Source organism: Chionomys nivalis, chromosome 25, assembly GCF_950005125.1.
Source record: "Chionomys nivalis chromosome 25, mChiNiv1.1, whole genome shotgun sequence".
In the NCBI taxonomy this organism is placed as follows: domain Eukaryota; kingdom Metazoa; phylum Chordata; class Mammalia; order Rodentia; family Cricetidae; genus Chionomys; species Chionomys nivalis.
Genome location: NC_080110.1, coordinates 14,439,672 through 14,465,791, shown reverse-complemented (window position 1 = coordinate 14,465,791; position 26,120 = coordinate 14,439,672). Strand labels below are relative to the sequence as shown.

Here is a 26,120-nt window from a genome sequence, read left to right as displayed (position 1 = left end):
AGTCTGGTGCCCTTTCCTTTTGTTTAGGGTGTGTAAGGACTGACAGTAACAAGCTCGGGACTTTTTTGATTTTTGCTACAGTATTCACTGTAAACCCTCCTGACTCTTTCTTCTGTCTCTTGTCTATTTCCTTCCTCAATCCACACTCTGTAATGTATGGATAAGTCAGGCCAGACCCAACATTAGAAAATCATATTTTAATATTCATATATCAATAAGACCATATTTAGTCATTAGTTATTGCTTATAACCAAATGAGTTTGTTCTTTAAATGAGTAGATGATGTCCCCTCATCAAGTTCCAGCTAGGCAGCTTAACGGTTGAGCTGCATTCATACACACTTCTCAAATCTGCCTCATCAATATACATATCTGCATCATCTTCATTTTTCTATGCTCTGCTCATAAGGACAAAATAAATACACTCACTGTTATTGAAAGTCAGTGTGTGGTGTGCGCTAGAGCAGAACTGGAGTTCATCACTCTGCAAATGGGAGCTGTGTGATGTAAAACGTTTCAAGTGAAATACTTTCAAAAATAATGCTTTCGCCTACAACTATTCAGAGGCAACCCTTCATCAGAAAACTTGTGAAAATATAAGATATCCTAGTATAGAAGCATAAATGCTAGAGTACTTTATGTTGAAAAAACCTTACGTTGATTTAATACTTGATCTTTAGTTTTAAAACTAATCCTTCATGTTTTTGCATTGGTCATATGGAAAATGAGTAATTGTGAGTAAAATTTCAAATATTAATTTAAAAAATTATTATTAAAAATCTATGATCCTAAGATGAAAAGATAATAAAGGCGTTTACAGGTGAGGCCTCACTTGGTTTTGTTTTTGAGATAGGGTCTCACTGTGTGGCCCTGACTGAAGTGGAACACACTTTGTAGACAAGGTTGACCTTGAACTCAAGAGATCTGCCTGTTGGTGCCTACTGCCTGTGTGACTGAAGGCTTGAGTCGCCACTTGCTTGACGTCTCACTTGTGTCTGGATTTCTGGAGTTACTGAGGACTTCTGGGAAATAAATTAGTTCACTATTCTTTTTAAAGGAACCTCCTTTGTTCCATTATGGTCATATAACTTTTGTCTTTTTGACAGGAAAATATTTGCTTTTCAGTTTTTGAGTGTGGTGACTCTCAGCAGAGAAGTCTTGCAATTGCCAATTAAAAGACACTGTTTAGCGACTTCCCTGCATGATACTCTCTCTCTCTCTCTCTCTCTCTCTCTCTCTCTCTCTCTCTCTCTCTCTCATTCTCTCTCTCTCTCTCTCTCTCTCTCTCTCATTCTCTCTCTCTCTCTCTCTCTCTCTCTCTCTCTCTCTCTCTCTTTCTCTCTCTCATACATGAAATGATATTTAGATTAAAATTCCTGGGAGGTATTCCTCGCCAACTGCCAGCTAGGACATTGTTGAATTTGTGTTTGCCTTATGAGTTATTGTTGAGAGACCTACTTCAAACCTAAGAAAAGAAGGTCTGAATTGTTTGCTATGAAGACCATCACAAACAAGCAGAGATCAAAACAGTTTTACCCTTCGCTCTGTACAATCTAGCTTGCTTACGATTAAAGAATGATTTTAATGGTCAAACTTTGAAATTTTATTAAATGTTTGTGGCAATGTATTGAATGAATCCCAGACATACATAAATAAACAGGCAGCTGTTTGCAATTTGCATTTTATCAGTTTTGAACAAGCACAATGTTCTTCCTGCATCTTATTTTCAGAATTTGCATTTTATCATCGTTGACTACCACTATACCCTATGGAGTACTTGAATATCTCATTCTTGGAATTTTCGGTTTTGCTTGTAAATCAGGTAATGGCTGGCAGTTTTCTCTTTTTCTCATTTTTCTCTTCTTTCAACCTCCAAGTTTACTTGCTCCCATTTCTTCTTGGCTCTAGTAACAAAATACACAAGATATTTCATTTTCTTTCCATGTTTCGTTTTATTAATTCATATTTCTGTTGTTAACTACCATGAATGCTAAAACAAAACAAAACAAAAAAACCAAGCTTAGTGTTTTATTAAATTCTCAAAATGTCATTCAGGCTTCCTAGATTTCATTTTGATGCTTTTTGAACATTGCATTTTAGATGGAGGGTTGGTGAGAGACTGACTTAATGCTGCATAGAAATCTGCATTTAAAAGAGACAGCAAGAATGAATGAAATGAACAGTCTATGATATGAAGACAGGCACTTCCATGTTCGCCCTATCTGAATGGACATGTGGCCACAGGGAAGACTGGCACTGAGAGTATCTCCAGGCAATTGTACCTTGTTCCCCTAATCCTCCTATGCAACCAGCCCTTTCCTCTCCCCTCCCGCTACACCCATACTGTCCTGCAACACTTTCCCAAAGACTTCTCTGGTCCATTTACATTTCCTCGGTCTTGGCTGCCGGAGCCTCAGAGGAACAGGCAAATGGCAGCTCGTGCCTTCTGTTTCTTCCCTCCAGCATCCATCTGTCCACTGGGAAATGTCACAATGGCTGTTCCATGCCCTCGCAAGGATATGTGTGGGAAGAAACACAAGCTAACCTTTCTCATTTCATTCGGTGGATGACAACAACAACTGGAAAGGCCAAAATTGGGAGTAACCAGTTTCTCAATCAAAACATGTAAGAAAACAAACTTGTGGTTTATAAAATACTATTCGTTTTATAAAGTCTTCTACAGTATGTAAAATACAAGTCCTCTTTTTTCCTGAAGTAATAGACCTTTGTACACAAACTCAGTTGAATTTAGGAATTTCTTAGTCACTTTGCTAATTCAGTCACATTTAAAGGTTCTTCTTGGGGTTTTCTTCCTTCCCCAGACTCTGTGCTGCTGGTCCTAATTCCTGGGATGGGTCAAGGAGAATGGCACCTACCGTGTGGCAGCCAAAGTGAGAATACAAACTTTCAACAGACCAGTGTAGCTGGTTCTTCAGCCACTTAACCTGCCTGGGGTTTCACGTACCTGAACGCTCACCCAAATCACCTGGCCGTGTTGGAAAGATGGGCATCCCACCACAGCAGGTATGAGATAGACAGTCCACATTTCTAATGAGCTCCCAGGGGATGACACTGCAGCTGCCCCTCAGATCATAACTTCAGGAGCAAGGGCTTGCTCCCTGGATGCTGCACTGGTATCTACTTATGTCTCTCTCAGAGGCCATCTGTTGAGATCATGGCTAAGTTCCACCCTGACCCCAGCAGAGCTCAACAACAAGCAGATATTTTCCTGAAGTTCATTCCTTCACTTAGAGCCAGACTACTTCACGCATTCACTCCGTGATCTTTCTCTCTCACACACAATGGCCGTCTTCCAGCAACGCCCCCATAGGACTGTGTGGTACCCACCTTGACTGAATTCTCAAGAACCTGTCTTCAACTTTTCATGTGAGACAAGGCCTGCCTGTCTCCTATCCCCAGGACCCTGAGACATTCTTTTTAGAGCTTTTTTCCTTGCTCTTCACCTGAGAAGGGCAATGGAGCCCTGCACGAATGTATAGATTCTATGCTATGAATAGGTGGTACATACTTGCATCCTGAAGTACTTTGACATGCCTCAGGTATTTCCACTGCTGCTATCTAACTATTTCATTTGGGGAAGGGAGCCACTGGGTTGCAAAATCAACCATTTTCACAGGATTAGGGCAAAGAGAACTCCTCAACATTCCAAATGCGTGCCTCTCAGATGGAAACCATAGGAAGAAAAGCTGGAACTTAGAAATGCCAAATTCCTTCAAGGAGTTTGATTGTATCTTCATTTTTGTTTTCTCTCTCCTCTCTTCCCTTTCAAATTATGTTTGATCACATGTAACAGTCGAGCCAAAGTTAAGAGAAAATATTGTCATTGAAGCAATACCGTATCTACCTTCTCTTGCAGCATAATTTGGTTTGCAAGATGAAAGGAAGTTGGATTACATTCTGTCTCCAGTAAACAATTGTACTGATTCTGGGTACTAACACACAGTTGAAGTCAAATGAGGTTTTTACAAGTCTCATATGAGTCATTTACTTTGGAGAAAATAAATTATCTAGTCTTCATATGGACCTTCTGGAAGACCCTGGTATAAAAACTTATGGAATCAGAATATTTTTAAATTATTAGGATATTTGTTTGGATACAATCGCTATCTGAATTATGTGTTCTGAAAGATTCAGTTATTTGAAGACTAATTTGTATTCACTGCAACTCATTTCTAAGCAAAGAAAGACATCAACCTGTCCAGCAAAAGATTCATCTGTGGTCAGGACCCGTAGGAACATCTAACCAGAGATTTCCAACCTTCCTGCTCCCTCAGTGAGCACAATGTATAACAAGGGGGAGAATATAGTCACTTGATGCCTCCTTGGAGATTCATGGACTGCTAGCCTATACCAGCTTACATCTCTGTATGGTAAGTACATCAAGAGAGAGTATCTTATTCATGCTAACTATGATTTTTATATACTTTCACTGTATTATAACAAAGACTAGCTTAACATATGTAATTATTACAATTGTACTTGATTGAGAGGAAAAAATAGCAACAAAATGTTTTCTGATAACACAAACAGGTAAAACTGAACACCACGAAACAAAATAATATTGACTTGTCACTATGCCAGGGGACAACTAACTCCCCAGATCTTCTCTGTAATTAAGTGATCTGGAAGGTTTTTTTTTTATTATTTTAAGTGCTTTTAAATCTGTTTCTTGACTTAAGAACTTGTCACTTATTTCCAGGACTACACGACACATTGAAGTCAGTAATTACCTGGATATATCTTTTCAGTTTTTGAATATGTTTTTGTAAAAGGAATTCTTCTTCGCCAGGCTGAACCGTTATATGTTGTTGACATATGTTTATCTGAGAAAACAAAAAAAGGAGACTGCTAGCAAATATTGCTGAATTCAACAATTATATGCCAAGAGCATGGCAAAGCTATAAATACCTCAGCAGTAAGAATTACCCTCCATGCCTTTTCTCTACCATTTGAAAGCTAAGGCAACAGGAATGCCAGTGAGTTTATTAAATTCACTTACATGACCAGCGAGCAATCTCTTAATCTATTGTTCATTTCCTCAAATAAGGCTCTATCCCATGAGACTAATCTAGAAGGCAGAACGGTATCTGCATATAGTGTTTCACGATCTTTCGTCTGTGACTTAAAACACTGTCTTACTAACGTTGGGAGAGGTCATGAGTTTGAAAGAGAACAAAGAGAAGTTTGAGGGAGGGGGCATGAAGGGAAAAAAGGGAAAGGAGAGGTGATATAATTATATTACACAATCTCAAAAATAAAAGAAAATTAACGTTTCAGACAATGCATAATTGACTTTGTAAATATCTTTTAAACTTTATTTTAATAAAGTCAACAAGGCACATGTGTTTCCAGGAATTGCCCTCTGTAAAAACAGGGGCAACTGAAATTGTGAGCTTAGGAAGCCAGAGCAGGCATACACACACACACACACACACACACACACACACACACACAGAGAGAGAGAGAGAGAGAGGGAGAGAGAGAGAGAGACTAAGTCCTCTCATATTTGCATTCCCAGGGTTATCACCACATATCTATAGTTCTCAGTGTATGGCTCATATCAAGAATTTTCTTTTTGGGTCATTTTTGTGTGCTTATATTTGCATGAATGAGGCACAACAGTGTCCAGTATAGTGACTGACATATTCAGTTCATACAAATCTAGACTTTGGCAACACGCTGTGCTTGTACACATTGAAGTTCTCATAGTCACAACAGTATTACAGCAAAAATAATAAATAGTATAATAACATGGTAATACATTTAGAACTAGTTTCTTCTGAGTGCATACTTCTTCGCTTATACACATCCATACACCATTACAGTCTAACACAAACAGTTAAAATGAAAAGTCTATTTAAGCTGTTAAAGACAGACAGAGTCTTTGCCTACGCTTCCAAAAGGTCTTGACAACTGGAACTCACAAAGTACACTGTAAATGCAAAGCTCCAACGTGAATTACAGAGAGCTGAATGACATTTTGTTAAGTCAAGAGAACTGAAACCCAACTTCCAAAGAGAAAAATTCATCTAAACCCTGAAGAAAGAAATTCTCCCCTGTGGCCGTGTACTTCCTGACATAACACCATGCCTTTGCCTATTACAAGATGAAATGATTTAGAAGGGCATGATGAGAGAGATGAGAGGTTGTCAGAAATATTGCAGTTAACCCTCAAACTAACCCTTTCAAGAAAGTAATCATGATGTCGTCAAGAAAAGACAGCGTGGTAATCTGACAGACATAATTGAACCGCGCACTTAGTGGAACAAGAAAATGTCAACCACGTGAAAATAATCCTCCCGCGTGAAATGAAACTACCCAGGGTGAACAAAGAGCCGTGCAGGGAGGCAAGTCTCTAAGGAGGTGCAGTGCCAGTTCGTCAGCTTCCAGCGTGAGTATTCTTCCATGTCCTTTAAAACACGTGCCTGGCTCCTCCTGGATGCGATCCTCTGGGTTAGTGTCCAGGATGTTATGATACTGGCCCAGGAGCAGCAGTGAGTGGGAGGACCAAAGACCAGCTATCCAGGCGGGAAATCCTACCCTAAGGCCAAGTGCGGTCAGGAGCGAACCACATCAATAAAGACCCTCACCTGGACAGAGGTTGAGTTTGGGTTCCTTGTTGACATCGGCTTTCTTGTAAGACCCAGTTGTGGGCCTGCTTCGGGGAGGGGCATTCAGTGTGACGGCTCTTACTGAATCTCTTTGGACATGCACGTAGGAGGCGTTCTCAGCATTTCGGTTTTTATTCTGATGGTGGTAACTCATTTTATGTTTGGGATTTGGGGTGTGTGCTGCTGTAAAATCAAAAGAATAGAGATGAGGGATGCGACAAGCCAGGCTCACATTCATAAAATACACTGCATTTGAAGCGTGGGGTAGCAAAATAGAAGAAAATCTAAGTTAGAGCATGCCATGCAGAGAAGAACTGGGGTAACTTTTAAAGTAGGCTTCAAGTTACATGGCAATGATTTTTCCTTAGCATTGGAAATATTTGATATTTAATCTCTGTGAGAATTATAATTAGAAATACCAAACACTAGAATATTCTACCTCTCCGCATTCCAGAGCCAGGAAAGTTCTTTGGTTCATCATAAATCCATTTTCTTTTCTTCACACCTTTAAAATGAGGCTTCCTCACTGGCTGGACATCATTCGCTTGGAGAAGATACAAATTTTTTACAGTTTTTTAGAGATGCTTTTATCTGAAAATTACTGAGGTGATAATTACATATCTGTGCATTCTCGCATCAAGCAAAAGTATGCCGCTCTAAGACTAGCTTTTAGAACAAAGAGTGACTGGTTTTAAGTGTCAAAAAAAAAATCCCTCTTGGGAATACATTAATGAGAAAAAAAAACTTTGATAAGCTGCTTTCCTTTTAAAATGTTTTATTGTTCTCCAAAGAAGTGCGTGGGCTCCTTAAAAATAACAGAAAAGTGCAGTCCGATCACAATAACAAAACCAAGCACAACGCTTGGGTCTTAAGGTCATAATTGTTATCCTCAAAATAAATCGTTTTGTACTTTTTAAGCCCAAAACTACTACTTCTTAGTGAGTTTAGTTAATACATAAAACACGTTTACTGAATTAAAGCACCTTATCCTTTTTATAGTGTAACAAGGTTGAACCCTCAGGTAGTTTGGCACAGCAAGGCCGACTATGAGAAAGGATAAGCTTCCAGTCTTTCTCGTCTGTTATGTGAATATACTCATAGCAAAGTTTCTACATGCATTCTCAGTTTTTCAAGACTTTCCAAGGGGATTCTTAAACCAGTTCTGTAGAGGCATTCTGCTGTTTGCACATGACCACAAGGAAAACGAGTACCAGTGTTCAGGTTACAGCAGCTCTTCATTAATAGGACAATAAATCTGTGTTTCCCTTAGCCTTCAAGTTTCGCTTAAATTTTAAGCCCTCGCATTTAAGCCCTAGACGTTAAACAATAAAACACGTCTCCTCACTACACATCACTCCCAAACTCCCACACCTCAGATATAACATCCAAAGTTATAACGAGTACTAGTAACAAGAGTTTCCTAAGGGAAGTTAGTGCGGTTCTCCTTCAGTACCTGGGAACCAATAATATTAACAACAGTTCGGTAAACAAAACCAGGAACGGGGGAAGGAGAGAAGGAATGAGGCAGATTCCATCAAAGCAGCGGCTGGCTCAAAGCACCAATGCCTAGGAGAAGCCAAATTGAGAAAAACGATCTGCAACAATTGTGATTGCAAAGCTGCCGTTATGTTCCACGATGGAAAAAAAGTAACATGCTGGACTTGTCAAATTCTCTTGCAAATAAGAAAAACATATCGCTAAGAAGACAACCAAATGCAAGGTCTAAAAGTGATGTGACCACTGCCTTACTTGAAGAGGGGCTGTCTCTGCACTTCATGTTGATGTTCTCTGTAGCATTTAGCACATGTGTTGTAGGGACTAGGCGGGTGGTTACGGTACGCTTTGGATGTAGACTGTCCTTGCTTTCTTCTAAAGCAAATAGAGAAAAAAAAGAGCATGTCAAACTTAGTAAGAGAAACACTTCCAATGGGCACACCAACTATGTATGTGTGTCACTTTCTAGAATGTGTGGTTAAAATTGCCACACTGTACCTCAGGTATGGATGAAAGTTTATAAATGCTAAAACTATAGCTACCATTTCCATGCACAAGTGAGATGTCAGTGTTTTAACATCTCCTTGAAGATTTTAAGTATTTTCCATAGGGAATGAGTCCATTTACGTTCTCAAGACACTTTTAATGAGATCACATTCATTTGCTCTGTGCTTGGCAGCAGGACTATTCAATAAAACATCCACAATTATGAGCGTGTTCTAAATCTGCGCTGTTCCGCCTAACAGCCCCTACCCACACGTGTGTATTTACTACTTGGCGTGGGGGATAGTGCAGTTGAAAAGCTGAATTTAGAACTTGATTCACGACAATTAAATTTAGGCACTCACATATAGCTAGTGGCCTCCAAATTAATATAGCTGAGGTACTTTCCCCTAGGCATTCCTTTGATTGGTTAGGGAAATGTTAGCTCTGAGTAGGAGACAGATTTACATGTAATTTTTCACTAAATAACTTGACACAAACGTCTTTTCCTTTGCCTCTGTCTATGGGAGCACACCCAGCTGCGGATGGATAGAGTATCACTAAGCTCTAGCGTAGACCTTGTATCTCTATAATAGCCACAGGTTGTTTGTTATTAGCAATTACTGTATAAAGGGTATGGCATCACCAGAATGAATCTCTTTGAAATGCTCATGAAAATGTTTCTCCAGAAACTCACTCATTCTGTTTTAAGTTGCTAAAACAAAAAACTTGAGAGGTCTTCGTATCGCCATTTAAGGAGGTTGATCACTTTAAGGCTGAAAAACTCGACCTTGGAATGTCCTTGTCCAACAGACTCACTTTCCAGACTAGGAAACAGGCTATAAAACTTAAAACAATTAAGTGCACAGCCAATGCAGAGCCTTGGGGCTTTGGTGTCCTATTCAGTGCTTTCTGATGTACCTTTTCAATTACATGTGGTTTCCATAACAACTATGATGCTCATTTTATTTATCTACCCAAAGTACAGAGGGTCGATTTTTAACACAAGACTCCTTACCTTTGACATTTGAACATTTGGAGGTGATTTCTTTCACTTCAGCTAATGGTTCACTTTCATCCACAACAAGAAATATGATCCTCTGTGGAGCATAACAGTCACCCCCTAGAATAAAACTTTACAGTCAGGGGCAGCAATAGTAACAAGAGGCACATGACTCCCTTTCAATACAGTAATGATCTTCATAATATCTCTTGTGTCCACTTTTGTTCAAACATGTCTCAGATGATGCTGTGCCGTATCTCCACATATTCTATCACAGATGCTTAGGTTAGTACATGTGTATTAGCTATATTATTTGAGTGGCCAGTGTGTAAACTGACATACAGATAATTTCAAGAAAATCCACATATTCAACCAAATTAACTTCCCTCTAACATAGTGAATTTTAGAGATATTCATAGTAAATATAACTTATCTTTCCTTCATTTGAAATATGAAAACAGTTTTTTTCCTTAGTCTTTCTTCTATATTTCTTTCAAGATAAATACACATGTAAGTATAAGATGCTACAAATAAACTTGATAGTACCTTCACCATAAAATGTATTATATTAAGCAAAATTTAAATAATCATTTTTCTGTGTGTGTGATGTGTTTATGCATACATGTACAGGTGCATGCATTTGTGTGTGTATGTGTCTACACACGTGTATGTGCCTGTGTATACATGTATGCATGTGTATGTATGTGTGTGCCTGTGTGTGTGAGTGTGTGTGTGTGAGTGTGCATGTGTGCATGCCTGTGCTACAGTACAGAGCAAAGGACAATTTCAGGTATTGCTCTTTGCTTCCTACCATGTTTGAGGTAGTGTTTCTTGTTTGCTATTACAGTTGTCAGGCTAGCTAACCTGCCAGTGCAAAAGGATTCTCTTCTCTACAGTTCCCATACAGCTGTAGAGGTACTTAGATTTCAGACACATGTTGATACCATCTATGACATGTAGGTCCTGCAGATTGGACTCAGGGCCTCATCCATACCTGCCAAACAATTTACCTACTGAGCCATCTCTTGAGCCCCTTAATAACTTTCTCTGAAAATAATGTTCAGATGAAGCTATAGCTCAATGGAGGAGCTCTTGCCTGGCATGCACAAGGCTCTAGGTAAATCTCATTCCCCAGTGTAACAAACTTAAAAAGAACCTTAAAAACTAGTTTACGGAATAACCCGTGGAAAAGTCACACAACAAGACATCCCCAAAGGGTACAATAATGACTTACATCTTGGAGGGATGAATCCTCTAATTGGACTTAAGTCCTGCCCATAGGAGGGAATTCATGCGTGGTGCTGAAATCCTAGCCAACTACCTGTGACTGTTGAGGTCATGGAACCTACTCGTTACACTTTCCCAAACCATTGTAGCTCCGCATCCTAAGACATCATTAGACCCAGATAAGTATAGCTTTCACCCTCATCAAAGAAGCTTCTTTTTACAGCAAACAGTGACCATTGCGGAAAGGCACACGGATCAAAATGCTGAGAACAACAGACGGTGAGATGGCCAGCCCCAGATACATCTCTAGCATAACTTTTATACTTAAGGCTCAGATGACATCATAGAAGTAATAATGAGTCAGAGGACCCGGATATTTGCTGGCAGTCTTTCTATATATGATAGCGAAACTGTACTCAGGAAACATCAACAACAAAGTTGCCTAAACAAGACCTGCACAATGACAATACCAGTTGGCATATCAACACAGATGGAGACAATCTTACAAGGCTCCACCCCTAGATGAAGAACTACAGGCAAACAATGACTGCTAAGAGGGAGATGCAGGCTTCTCCAGAAAGCAGCCCCGTGATGGGTTATCTAATCCCAAAGTTCAATCCTAAACACATGTGTATATGAGCAACAGGACGAAGACTCTGCAGGTTGTATTGATGCATACATACCTGCATGCATGCATATGTGTGTGTGTGTGAGAGAGAGAGAGAAAGAGAGAGAGAGAGCTACTGCAACCATCAACAATGTGGATATGTCTCATACATAAATATTAAACTAAAATACTCAAACTGAAGGAGTCCAAACTGCACATTTCCACTTAAACAAAAATGTAAAACTAAACTGTGCAAAGACCAGAGCATGGTTATCAATGAGAGGTGACTATTACCCTTGCTAGTCCGTTAGTGACTGATAAGAAAAAACTGGCATAAGTGGTATTAGGATATAACAGAACAATTTGATAAAAGAGAACATAAGGTAGCCATAAGTTCATGGCATGATGATTACATAGTCATATATGCATGTGGATTTTTTCCCAAGCTATAAACCTAAGAGCAGCATGCTTCACTAAATTCATTAAAGTGATGAAATTAAAAACAACACTTGACATGTTTAAACTGAATAGGACCTCATTAACTACAGCTGTAAAATATACCTCTTTCAGGGTCATCTAGCTCACCTCCATTTTCAAAAGCAGCAATGTCAGTCCTTGGTTTCCTATCCAATGATGTTTTTGCCTCACCCGACCTTTCAAAGAGGCTGAACTTTGTTGGAACTGTAAGACCATCCCCTAGAGAGGGAAGAAACAAAAAGTCACCCCAGCAATCTTCACATTGTAAATAAGATTGTGACAGCTTTCCTGGTGAGAGTTAAGCAGCTTGAACATTAACAGATACATGATTGTCATCATGATCTGGTAAACAACATATAAGTGCATTTATTTCAAGCTAATTTTGTAAACGATGAAAAAAGCAGACATTTATCCTCCTATTTTGATTGGCAACTAAATGGCAATGCAAGGTTTAAACAATCTTACACTATTGTGTGAGCATAATATGTTTAGTTTATTTGGTGTTTTATTGTAATGAATTTGAAATGATTCTTTTGATTCTATCTCTTCATAATTAATTTAGCAAATAGTGTTAGGGCCATTATGACTGGTACTTGATAATTAAATTATTCTCTTAATTTTCATTGTACATATTTAAAAAAATCTACTTTGAAAACAAGCTGTTGACATCAGAATAGAAAGAGGCGAAGCAGCCTAAAGCAGTGTGAGCTTCTAGATTGGCTAGGATACAAAAAAAGAATCAATTTACTTTGTGGATATCAGTAACATACTTGATGAGATTTGTGGAGAGAACCCATAAACAACAACACTGTTTTATAGTGGCATTTCATTTGTATTTTAATAAGTAAAACTTGCTTGAAGATCAGAGACTAAAACAGCCCCACTGGTCAGCCTTATAGCCAGGCAGTGGTAACGCACACCTTTAATTCCAGTAGCCACACTAGTTGCCATAGAAACCAGGTGGTGCATGTCTTAATCCCAGTGGTGCACGTCTTTAATCCCAGCCCTAGGTAGGATTATAAAACAGGAGGAGACAGCTCGCAGACACAGTCTCATTCTGAAATCCAGGAGGCAGGATAGCCATTTCAGTCTGAGGTAGAGATAAAAGCCAGTGGCTGACTGCTTTGCTTTTGGGATCTTCAGGTTGAACCCCAATTTCTCTCTCTGAAATTTTGTTAATCGTGCTTCACTGTTTCACAGGAAACTTCCTAATTTTAATATTTGTGCGATAGTTATGTAAAAGCAAAGAACATGATATCTGCGCTTGCAGCAGTTCAGAATATCATTGACAGCAGTGTTCATATTTATGCTAATAGTAGTAAAATTCCAGAAGTAATAAAATATCAATTCCTTTGGAGTCAAACAACCCTTTCACAGGGTCACTTAATGCGATGAGAAAACACAAGTATCTACAACACAATTCATATTAGTAGCAATATTATGATTATAATAAAGCAGCAACAAAAAAAAATAAAGCAGCAACAAAACTTTAATGGTTGGGGGTCACCGCAATGTGACGAACTATATTAAAGGGTTGGAGCATTAGGAAGATTGAGAACCACTGATCTACGTAAACAAGGATATCAGAAATTAAGTTTTTGGGAGAAATACAAGGCAATGTTTATACGTATACAAATGTACACATCATTTGTTTTATAATCTTCCATTTTTAATTTTGACTGGTAGCTTTGTCTTTTGTTTTTGTTCTCTTGTTTTAAGGGTTCTCGCATCTGTTTAGTACAGGTTCCAGTATGCTCCACCTTCTGATGGTCTATTGCTGCCACCTTCTGTCAGCCATTTAAACAACTTGCCACATAGAGGCAGGAAACACAGATGCTCTGCTCTGTATCCATCTGATCATCCTCAGCCTTCCTCATCCCTTGCCGCTCTTCTCCCTTCTCTCTGCTAGCTCCTCTCTCTGTGTGCCCCCCTTCCTGTCCTCGAGAGGATCAGGGAGCAATTAAATTCCCTGCTATTGCTACGATATGTGCACAAGCTCACTTGAAACTAGGAAACCCTACATAAGCTTTTAACACATATGGACTTTTCTTCAGGTTCTTGCTTTTCTATACAAAATATAATGCTCTCTGCCTTGCCTTCAAGGACAAGGTGCTGACCAGAAGCAAACTCAGACCTGCTTAAAGAAAATGCATCAAGAAAGAGTGAGTCTAGGACTTGGCCATCAAAACCGCCTCAAGACTGCTTGATACACAGAAGACACTCATTCAACAGGCAGACCGGCATTCTGCCACTGATATCAGTTGGTCACGCCACTTTCGTCCATCCTGGTCTGGGTTATCTTTTCCATTCAAAATAAAACAGTAAGTCCTATTCCACAGAAAGACATACCACAGACACAGAAAGGCAAATTATTTACAGAATTCCTGTCTGGAGTGTGAGCATTCCTTGTATCTGTGGAGTGCATTCATTGAAACATCATTACATTCGCAGCATCCCTTCATAGGAAACTTGGGTCATCCAGTAAAATGTTTACCTCTCACTCTCAAACCAGGTGTATGATTTATCATGTAATCCTCTTCTCATGTACACTGCACAAAACAATTCAAGGTCTACTCAGTAAATATCTCTTATGTCACCTTGCATATTATCATCTCGTTTCTTACCTTCTTGCAACTCACTGCCATTTTCCAAAGGCTTTTCTAACTCTTTTTCCACTGTAGGAACTGTGCTTTTTGATGACGAAATGTCTGGAGGAGCATGGAATCTATAGTATTCACCTAAACTCCCGTGAGAAGAGAATGGTTAGGAGGTGGAACAAAACCAAGCCTTGGAAATTCCACAAATGTTTGATTTCTTACCAGATTTATAACACATCTCCTTTATTGCTCTTTTCTCTTCAATTTCTTCGGGGGTCTTTGTCCATAAACTAGAAGCATCTATAGGATATATTTTTTTAATTAAATTGTTCCAAATCTAAATAATCTGAAAATTTATAAATCAGAAAGAAAAATCCCAAATACTGTTTTCATGGATGGACTGCTCTTCACCTAATGTTTGAACTTTAAAAAAAAAAAGTGCAAACTCATATTTCAAAATGCTTTCATGTTTAGTATTTTAAAGAATCATCAAGGACAAATTATATATTTTATGCTCTGTGTGCTAAAATGAGAAGGCGAAAACACAGACTTGCTGAGAAGCTGGGGGGTAGAGCATGTAGGCACAGGAGAGGAAGAAACTATACCTAGCAAAAAGAAGAGTGAAGAGTTTTGTGCATTTCTAAACACAGAAACTATAGCAGTTGGTACCCACATAAAGATGCATTCCAGGGCAGAGACAAAGTAAATTTGTTTTTTGCGCGGGGGGGGGGAGGGTCATTTATCTGAAATTTATCTGAGTGGCTCAATCGTGCTGTGATGGTGTGAAAGGAAAGGGAAGGACCACAAAGCAGAACACATGGGTCCTAATTCTGAACATACTTCTCTACCGATATCAGCAATGATGCAGATTACAGTACCTTATAAATTACAAGCTACTGCCTGGATGCTTAAAACTTAAAAGGGTAAACATGAAGAGAAATAGATGTATGTACACCAGCATCCCTGCAATTGTCTCCTATGTGACTATCTGTGAATACATATACCTAAACATGATATGGCTCCCAGCCATCATACGACAAAAACACTTGGTCCAATGAAACATAAGCACACGTAGACAGAGAATAAATTAGAAACTAAGACTCATTTCTTTGATAATATTTGTATTTTCTCAACAAAACCTGGTATATATGTTGCATCCTAAGCCTCTCATAGTTGAGGAGTATGTAGAAAATACTGTGGGTTTTTACATGTGTACTGTAAACCAAGAAAAGGGATACTAACCATTTTGTTCCTCTTCTACCTCTTCTTCCTCTTCTTCTTCAAAGTTAGTTTTTAAAACTAATGGATTATGAATGGGTCGTGATACATTCTCCATGGGTTTCAGAGGTTCCTGACTCTGGCTTGGGGGTGGACTTCCTTCCTGACTTTCTTTCTGTAAGGTGGTGTCTACAGAGAAAACATAATGCTTTAGTCTGTTCAACCAGTATTGATAATAAATTCAGTGACAAACCATTTTTTTTTTTTTTTTTTTTGATTTTTCGAGACAGGGTTTCTCCGTAGCTTTTGGTTCCTGTCCTGGAACTAGCTCTTGTAGACCAGGCTGGCCTCGAACTCACAGAGATCCACCTGCCTCTGCCTCCCGAGTGCTGAGGTTAAAGGTGTGCGCCACCACCGCCCGGCGACAAACCATCCTTTATGATGTTTTATTTCTTAACCTCACATGCCTCTTTCAGCATTGTGACCTTGGCCAACATCTTCTAAAATAGCCTCCTTCCATAGTTCTTCATGCTTTCTGAGTCTTTTCTAGAATTGCCTTTAATATTTCATGCACAGAAAAGCAGGCTTTTTCTAAGCATTGACTTTCAACAGCCTCTTCCTAATACACAGTTTAAGATGGCTGATTTGTACAGTGATAATGATATTGGTAATAATTTTGAGTATAGTGCAGCTGACACAGTTTAGAAACAACCCCACAACACAGACACTGTGACTGTATCCTACAGATGAAATAACCGTGCCACGGTGAGTTGCCTAAGGTTACATTGGCAAGTGTGCTTAAGGCAGGATGAGATTCTAACCCAGTTTAAACTGTAGTCAGTGATCTTTAACTCTGGTAATTCGACTTCTAAAGCCTATGTCTGGTGCTTCTGAAGCAACAATAGCTTATGGAGCGACAGTTCCGAGCCAAGAACGGGTGAGGAAAAGCCTGCATCTGAGATCAGCCCTGTCCTTAATCTCTTTGATTACATAATCCCCAAGTTTCCAGTTTTCTCTTCAATCAAATCAATTGGGTCTCTATCCCTCAAGCCAGTGGCGGGATGCAGTGGGCTCAGATCAGCACTGGATGACTGAGTGTTCAATTTCAAGGATTATAAGTATGTGCTATCATGTCCAGCTTAACTGGCAGTTTGATATAAACCCCACAGCCCCATAAAGAGAACCATGAAGAACTCTTAATTGATAATTTTACTAAGAGTGTGGATGTGATCTACAATGTCAAATCAACTAATGGAAAATTGTTTGGGGAAGCACCTCACCCTGGAAGAGGACGGCTGGTGACTTAGATAATATTCTGTGCTCCATCTCACACACTCCACATGGCTGGTGGGTCTCAGCAAGGGAAATCCCAAACAAATCATTTCGCAGGTTGCATTTTTAAATACACAAGTTTTATCTTATCTTGGCCAGAGTGACATCGGTACACATAGATTACATAACGCTTTGTACTAACTGATGCTTCATTAGCTTTGTCTTTTCATAATTTATACTATTTCCACCTTAGGTTGATAAGCAGTTATATGTTCTTAATGAAACACAGGAAGGTGGATGTTTTTCCTTAAATGTCCTACATAACAATTCAATGGTCTAAGGTTAAAAAGAGATTTATGATTCTAGTTCTAACTTATATAGCATTTGGTAGACAGACATTACTACAAATAATATAAATAACTTCCAGGGATCCACTTATACCTTCTATAGTATTCAAAATTTCCAAAATAAATAGGTAATATATTAGCTCAAGACATATTTCTTTTAAAGCCCTTGATAGTTGGTATGTTTGGGACCAGTTTATCCCGCAAAGTTTGATGTATTAGAATCCCGGGCCCCAATGTGGTGGCGTGTGGTGGTGGATCTGTGAAGAGATGAAAGCAATGGGAGAGAATAAGGTCATGAGACTGTTATTCTCGTAAATAGATTAATGCTCTCTCTCGGTTAAGGGTCAGGTCTTCTGAGATTCGTGGATCCCATGAGTGGACTGTTTTAACATGAGACCGGCATCTCCCCTGGTGCTATTTGCGCTCATACAATTTTTTTTTACTTCTCTGCTATATTGTGAAGTAGCCGGGAGACTCTCACAGGACATCAATACTGTGTTGTTTAAACCTTCCATCTACTAGAATCGTAAGTCAGATAAACCCCTTTTCTTATATATACATATATGTATGTAAGTACGTACGTATGTATGTGTGTATGTATGCAAACATACGACTATATATACACTCAGTCTCTGGTGCTTTGTAACACCAAAACAAAACAGATAAAGACAAGAGTTCACCTACGACCTAAATATTGAATTTTTTTTCTAGAGTACAGAACTGTGTCTGAGCAGAGGAAAACTTAACGTGACTGAGTTTTCAGCTCAATATGATTAACTAATATCCCAGAGTAGAATTGTTAAGTGTATGACATTGGTAAGTGAACAAACTCAAGATTCTTGGTCTCATAGAGCTTTTATTCTACAAGGACTCATTAGACAATAAACAATGCACAGAGCAACCAAATTATACTGCATCTGAGAAGATAATGGGGTGTGGAAAGCAAGAAAAAGAGGAGAGCAAGGAAAATTGGAAAGTATATGAAGGAGGTGGGACCGCAGGCTACATTTCAAACATGGCGCTAGGTATACAGTTCATTAAAGGCAACATTTGAGCAAACCTTTGATGAAACAAAGTAGCTTGCCACAAAGATACTGAGGAAAAGTCCCATCATGCAAAGCCCTGAAAACGGGAATGCAAACATGCTTCAGGAAAGGATAATAGAGAAACATACAGAAGGGGCTGAATGAGAAGTATCTGAGTTCGGGGAGCTAGCAGAGTACTTGATCAAATAACTTTCCGAATTCAAGCTCTCATTAGGACTCTGACCTCTCTGAATTAGATGAAAAGACACTAGAGGATTTGGAGTAGAGAACTAAAATCTGCTTGATCATAAGACTGTAGGTGCTGTACATAGACATAAAGAGAGAAAGCAGGGGGAAACGGGGAGCAGCTATAACAATACAGTTATGTGGCAATAATGGTGTTCAACAACTTTCCTGGACACTACCCATGAAGTGTAATTGGCAAGGGTAAGTCAAATGGGGCACAGAATGAAGACAGTATTAAGGTCTGCAAACTTCTAGGGGATTACATGAAAAGAGAAAGAGATATCAAATGTGTTCACATCTTCTAACAGCTCAAGTTACACAAGGACTCAGATTTGACGAGTGTATTTAATAATCTTCATACAGCAGGTAGAAGGGCCAAAGAAACCTGATTTTTTGAAAAGAGAGGAAGGAAGGGAGGGAGAAAAATACGTACAGTAAGAATAAACAAAATACTTTAAGTGCCACTGAGTGAGAAACAACAATATGGCATAACTACTAGAGAGAATGAATTGAGGAGAAATACTAATTAGTTAGCAAAGAGATAAACACATATTTGTATAATCAAAGGAATGGCTCAGTAAGATTAAAAACAGTTGTGTGGAAATCACAGGAAGAACTGTTGAGTTAACGTTCATTTAGTCACCAAGTGGGAAGATAGGTTAGGTGGAGAATGATAGCTCATTATGTGACGTGTGAAGAGGAGACTAGTCCTGATGGTAGTCAGGTAGGGAGATGAAAATTTGTAGAAATTCCCTACCCATCCCTTCAGTTCTTCAGTAAGATATTAGGGTCACCATCTGCGATGTGGAGATGTTGGAAGATGAATGAGAGGGAAAACAATTTAAGATTATAGTCTAGAAGAGATCTACCTGCAGACTAACATAGAGCATCGCTGAAATCAGTAGTATAGACTCATTTGAGGTCTGTGGTCAAGAATTTAAACTCCATCATTATGGACATGTGTTTTCTTTATCCACAAGCAATTTTCACAACATACAAGAACAACCCATTGGGAAAGACAATGATTGTCATTTACACAGGCATCCCATTCAGCCTGCTTTGAGAGGAGGTGGTCTTTGTTTCCTGCTGGTCTTTCAAGAGCTAGTGAAATCCCTGGGATTAATCTACCAGATAAAAATAATGTCATAGGAATGTGTCTCATTGGATAAAAAAAAAATCATACTGTTGTAAACTAAGGAAGTCAGGTTAATCCATTACATCACTTTGGTATTTTCATCCTCTTAAAGTACTGCTTAGATTTCATCTCTTCACTCCCCACTCATGTGTCTAAGCAACCAATTTACTGCACATTATTTTTGGTCCAGACATTGCAAAGCAGTGGCAAAAAAATTTATGTTCCCCATCCTCCAGATGCTTACAATCTAGTGAGAAAGAGAAACAATAATAAAAGTATTACATATGTGATGTGCTTTATGAAGTCAAAATTTCCCAAAATATGCAATAAAAGGCCTAAAGTCTTAGCTATTCACTTACTGAGGTTATATGAAACTAATCTTTTAATTCTCAAAGGGATAATACATATTCTGCTCATATCTAAGACCATTCCACCAGAGATGTACAGTGACCATCGCAGAATAAGATTGCTACAGCATCGGAAAAATCTTGAAATCACCAATTTCTCCAACAAGGTTCCCTTAAGTATGAGGTCCTCCGTGTTCTGTGAAAAATCTATGTCAAGTCTCACATAAAGGGAAAATTTTAGTATAACTGCGGACAACTGCTGTGACAGAAAAGAGACCTACAACCCAGAGTGTGCCTTTGCTCTCTCTCTGCACCTGTAAGAGATTCTTGACCTTCTCACCTCATTTTTGTACGCAACTGCGCCTCCCTAGGCTTCAACTCCAAGACCAGACTATAATGCCACATAACCAGTTATTACAGATATACTCACTGCTACTTGGTGGCAAAAATAATCCATTGATATTTCGGGGTTTGCTGTGGTAAAAGATACAACTGATCTTCACACAACCAAGAGGTTGGGTTTCCCAGAAGCATGAAATGCTGCAGTTTTGCTACGAAAAGGAAGCGAGGGAAACACAATGTTTAGGCTCTCACAGCAAATGCAGACTGCTAGAACACAATGCAATGTGACAAGAAAAGCTTTAATTGCTGGCTTAGAATCACCCGTTTCCTACATTTCGCCACCTCTCAGCTTTTCTGCTTAAAAGATAAAGTGGTCTTTTATTTTTCTACAAGTTTAGTTTGAGCAAAGTGATAAACACTTAAGATTTTCTGGGAGAAAGAACTACTTCTATTTTGTTATAAAAGTTTAATTCAATGATACATAAGGAAAATTCTTTCAGTGAAAAAGGATCACTCGTTTTACCTGCATTTCCATGTGTCTAAATCTGCAAAGTGGATCTAAACATTTTCTCTCTCTCCATAATGAGCACACAGTGTCACTGCCAAGGGCTTCTTCACAGTGTCGGAATCGGCACTGGGAACCCTGAGAAGTAAACAATGCAGAAGACACATATATTAATTTTAGTGTTTAATAACAAAATGTTAAACCAATTAAAGAAAACAAGGAGTCTATATAAAATTGGAATCATGAAAACATATACTACCAATGCAGGCTTGTAATGACTAAGCTGTAGCAACTCTGCCTCTTTTCAGTGAGAAAGTAATAAGAAAATGTCATTATCAAACACCACAGGTTAACTCACCGCAAGTTACTCTCAGAATGCTGTGTTTTGTATCCAGTGAGCATTCACTAAGAGCAAAGATGTGAGACTAGAGACTCCCTTGATTGCAATATAACAAGAGGGAGGCTTTATTTATCTTTCTAAAGAAAGCTTGGAGAGTATCTACAGTGCACTAGCAAGATTCTGCATGTGAAGATCCACTCTACCAACCACTAAGACTATGAAGGTGCTGCCGACTGTGTTGATATCGAGAAAGTAAGTGGAATCTCAACCGTGAGATACTGCGAAATCTGAAGTAATTTCCACATCACACATAACAGAGACAAACAGTTGACTAAGGCATTTTACATACTGACCAAAGTAGGGGTGGATCATGTCAACTGGCTGCTACTGCTTTATCTTTGTCTTCTACATTCTTTTATGCATATACTCACAGTTGGAAAAACCGTAGGCCACTGTCTCAGACAGGGGAATAGCGAGCGATAACAACATTCCATTGCATTCCTTTCTCTCTGACATATACTCTTTATCTTCTTTCTATTTCTCTACTCACTTTCCTTTCCCATCAAAGATGGAGTTTGTACTCTCGGAGCACAGAATAATGGGTAGTGAGTTTGCGTTCAGGCAAACTGGTATTTAATCCCACAGCTTCACTACGTTTCAACAGCCACCGTATTAACAGTTTAACTCAGTTTCTCTATTTGTTGTTACTCTTTAAAAAAAATTCGGTCTAGTCATTTCCTTACAAGATACTATTCATCAATCACGTGGGGATAGACAGAGAAAGAGACAAAACAAGAAAGTCTGCCATCCAAGAACTCGTTGACAGGTAACGTGGCAAAAGTGGGCTGGATTCTTGTGGCCAAAGAGTTTGACTCCAGTACAGCTAAAAGATGTTTGACCAGACAGAACATCTATCTTTTTTAGGTTCATCTGGTACATGAGCAGTCATTGAGTTTCTACATTTATTCATTTTTTAATATCCATTAATCCCAATTCAGTGTTTCCACTTAACATTACAACTGTGGTTGATTTGTTTATGTACATTGCATTCAATCTCTTTTGATATGGTGTTTAAATACTTGTTACTCAGACTTCCGACAGGAAAAGTGCAATAACTTTTAATGAATTTCAAAGAAGAAAAAATATACAACACCACTGATAGCAATCTGAATTCTACTATTTAATAATGTATGACTGAAGTCATATTCACCAAAATAACATTCTGTATTTTAAATATCATTATATAGTGCACAGAATTAAGAATCTGATGTTTAAAGAAGAAATAATATATGCAAATGTCATATAAAAACTGTCGTGAAATTAACTATATATATATATAAAAAGAATAGTTTTAAATACATAATAATTTTAAATTAACCCAGACTTTCTCACATAAATATATAGGCTTTTACTTCAGAATTAAGGTATCTTTTTATTGCTGCTTCTTCCTTCACTCTACTAAAAAGCTTAAGCATGGGTACTGTAAGTTGTACAATATTTACCTTTATGCATGTGGAATTAACAAAGAAATAGCAGTCATTCCCAACTTCTGCCATTTTCAATCTCTTGCTGCTAATCCAATGACTGTGTGTTTATAAGTACGTACAAATTGCAGGGACGCAAATATAAGAACTATCAGAGTGTAAGGGGGGAAACTGTTCTTTTTCACAGTCTTTCGGGCTATCAGTAGTATTCCTTGACAACTGACCTCCTGTTGACAGTATATTACACAATAGATAATGCTTAAAGAAATTTAAATTAGAAGATACCTTCTCTAGCTTTGCAGAAATGCTGACAGTGGTTACTAGTAATCACACAAACTCAAACTTCCAGAATTTTCCTCATTGTTACACAATCCATTGTTTGCTCACCATAAATGACCTCATATGCAACTGTAGGCTCCTTCACCTAAGGGAATACTTTCCTTGCCCAATATATATCAAATATGCTAAAAGATTACCTGTAAGTTTAAGACTGTCTTTTATCTTTCAGTGTTATGGTTAGAGAAGAAACACAAATTCATATTTTCAAAGTTAAAATGGGTAAGTATTTCATGAGGAAAGTTTTTCTATATGTGGTTTGAAAATGGAACTAACGTAAATATGCTATCTACAATCCAAAAAAAAATAGGTACAATCATTTAAATATGTATCTGTTGCTATATACACTGACTTAAAAATAACTCTGTGCCAGATTGTAACAGTGATAAATGTACAAGAAAATAAACAGGAGTACCTATTCATCCAGGGACTTTATTCCATTTTCATCCGCCATAAAAGGAGAATTAGCTTCATCTGATAGCAAAGGGTTCCCGCGTGCTTGAAACCTTGGAGAATTTGTTGAAAATAATATGAAACCCTCTGACTCCCAGAGGGAAAGATTTCAATGAGCAGTTGTTAAAGTATCCATCTGATCATCTTTCCTATAAGAATCAGAACCTAGCAGAAATAAAGAATATTCATCATAGGTCACTTAGAAGTTGCCTGGTGATGACTGAGCACACTGGATCGAAGTATGTTTTTAAATTACTGCAGTCTTTTCATTGAAGTCGTTGATGATCAAGACAAACATTGGTCTCCACTTTAAGTAAAACAGGGTAAATTGCCATGAACTTTTTTAGTCCAGAGGTCTAGAGTAATAATCTAGAGCTAAACTCTAGGTTTGTTTGCTTGTAACTGTAAAATAAAAGGAATGAGGCAGTGTTAGAGGTAAAAGACCAGATAAAGGTTTGACAAAAACCTTTGAAATTATTGATAAAAACATAAAGATAAGTCTTGCCTTTTGGCTTGCCCTTCTAACTCTGGCAGTAAGGTGTCCATCTTTACAAGGAAGTCCGAAGTATTTTCAAGTGTGCATGTGCTCCAGATGAATTCATGACTGAGTGTGAAGAGTCACTAGATTTCTTTCAGATACTGCTATCAAACACTATTATTGCCGAATTAAGTGATTTCACATGGAAAGCGCTGAAAAATGCTTTCACCTCGCCAGCTGATGAGTAGCCCACATTCCACTAGACAGTAAAATCAGCTCAAAATCACAAAGAGATTTGAAAAAAAAAAAAAGATTCTTTCATTGTGTAAAACTTTAGTTGGGCATCTTCTGTTAGTCCTTGGGATACCCAGAGCCCTCCCTTTTCCTCTTTTAGTTCTTTTCTTTCCTATGACTAATTTTACTTTTCATTTTGCCTCATTTCTATGCTCTGTGTATGTCATTTTAGTCTTTTACAGAAAGCTCTGATTCTACTCAAGAGGATTTTTTTCTCTCCCTGTAATAAAACGTGCTAGGAAATTTGTCTTCAAAACAGAGCAAGAAATCTTGAATTGTGCAAGCCAAGATAGCCTCTGATGGAGTTTCTTCTTGGTGTGTGCTAGGTTACTAACACATCAGAGAAGAAAAATCTTCCAATTATCCCGAGTACCACTTTAAGGTTGGTGGCCAGGGGGCCCTACAACCAGCTCTGTATCTGAACTTGGGAAAGCTGCTGGCTGCCATCCTTCCGAGTAGGAACCTGATCCTCTGATGATCTCCTGGCGTGGGTTCTTCTGTTTCTCCCAGAAGCCTTGCTTCAAGCATTGAAGGAACCAAAATATTGCTGCCGGTGCTTCCAGAGAGGAGAGGCTTAAAGCAAGTGGAATGTTTCTGGAAGATTATCTTTTCTAAGAAATGGCAGAATGTTGGATCTAGAATATTCTGTGGCAGTTTGGGAAGTGACAGTTGAGAGTTGGGAAGGTCATTTGATTGTCTGAAACCCAAGAGACAAGCTGTTGCTTAGGATTCCTCTAGAGGTTCAAATAGTTACCAACTCATGAAGTTAAGAGGCTAAGGAGTTTCTGGCTTCAACAGCACAGAGCCAGAACCATGTGGGTATAATCTTTTTCCACCCCAACCCCTCAGTTTCTTTTGTATAAAATTGTGTGTGCTTGCCTATGAGAAAAACAATTCTGTGCCAGACGAGAAAGCCTGCAAAATAGCCAACTTCTTCCTCACTCACACCCTCCATTGTGAGTCCAACAATCACAAAACTATGAGGATGTTTTTAGAGATACTTTTATTCTTCTGAGAGTCCCCTCATAGACTTTCAAGGCAGATGAGGTTATTTAATTTCCCCCCAAAGCTTAAGTAAATAAAATGCTGGGAAGTTGGATACATGATGATAAAGCTATTATAGAAATACAAATTGAGATTAAAAAATTTATAGAAATAAAAATTGGCTTTTCCAATTACTTAAGATGGTAAGGTTAAAAATCTCCTTATGGTCTCAGGCTTCAGTGAGATAAGTCTACTACTAGAATATAATACTTTTTATTTTTATACAAGCATTAATCCGGTTTGGGATTTGTCTAAATTTTACTCATTGGAAAAAACACCAAGAACCAAATTAGACACTGATGATAAATTTAAACGGAAGCTTTTTTTAAAAAATCCAGTTATGTTAATTGTAGAATTTTACTAATGTTATTCCTGGAAAATCAGGGTTTTTCTCTGTACATTAGGAAATGTCTAATAGTTCTTTCTAAACTTCTCCGGGTTTATAATTTCTTTAAATTCTTAAAGAAAAAGCAGACAAGTCAGTTTCAGGAGAAACGCGCCAAACTGCATCCAGTTGATATTAAGTTCCGAAAATATCATCGTTACTAAGTTGTGGCCAAGTACACAACATCGGGTAACGGATCTTGTTTCTTTTTTTATTTGGGAATCACGCACGAGTAGGCGCGAGCTCGGTAGCCCCAACGCCGCACTACAACTCCCAGAATGCGCCGCTAATAGGCGGTCGCTTCCGGGCATGCGTCCCCGCCCCTCTTCGGGGTGGTCCTTCGGCGGCGC

General features: G+C 38.5%; 1 protein-coding gene across 2 annotated transcripts; it reads right to left on the bottom strand.

The window, feature by feature from the left end:
- Positions 1-1,877: 1,877 nt before the first annotated feature.
- Positions 1,878-20,986, bottom strand: C25H12orf50 (chromosome 25 C12orf50 homolog). 2 transcript variants are annotated; one of them, XM_057758244.1, is made up of 12 exons: positions 20,975-20,986; positions 20,540-20,660; positions 15,762-15,926; positions 14,742-14,819; positions 14,547-14,660; positions 12,031-12,141; positions 9,627-9,731; positions 8,381-8,497; positions 7,071-7,175; positions 6,611-6,814; positions 4,751-4,843; positions 1,878-1,903 (listed from the first exon to the last, which is right to left on the bottom strand). In XM_057758244.1, the coding sequence occupies exons 1-12, from the start codon at positions 20,984-20,986 to the stop codon at positions 1,878-1,880; spliced, it is 1,251 nt and encodes a 416-aa protein (XP_057614227.1). The 2 variants fall into 2 exon arrangements, with proteins under 2 accessions (XP_057614227.1, XP_057614228.1); XM_057758245.1 differs by lacking the exon at positions 8,381-8,497.
- Between the last annotated feature and the right edge of the window lie 5,134 nt (positions 20,987-26,120).

Coding starts and splice junctions, on each gene's coding strand:
- C25H12orf50 (XM_057758244.1), bottom strand. Junction 14,661..14,741: donor GGAGATGTGTTATAAATCTG/GTAAGAAATCAA, acceptor ACGGGAGTTTAG/GTGAATACTATAGATTCCAT. Junction 7,176..8,380: donor CAGAGACAGCCCCTCTTCAA/GTAAGGCAGTGG, acceptor ATCTTCTCCAAG/CGAATGATGTCCAGCCAGTG.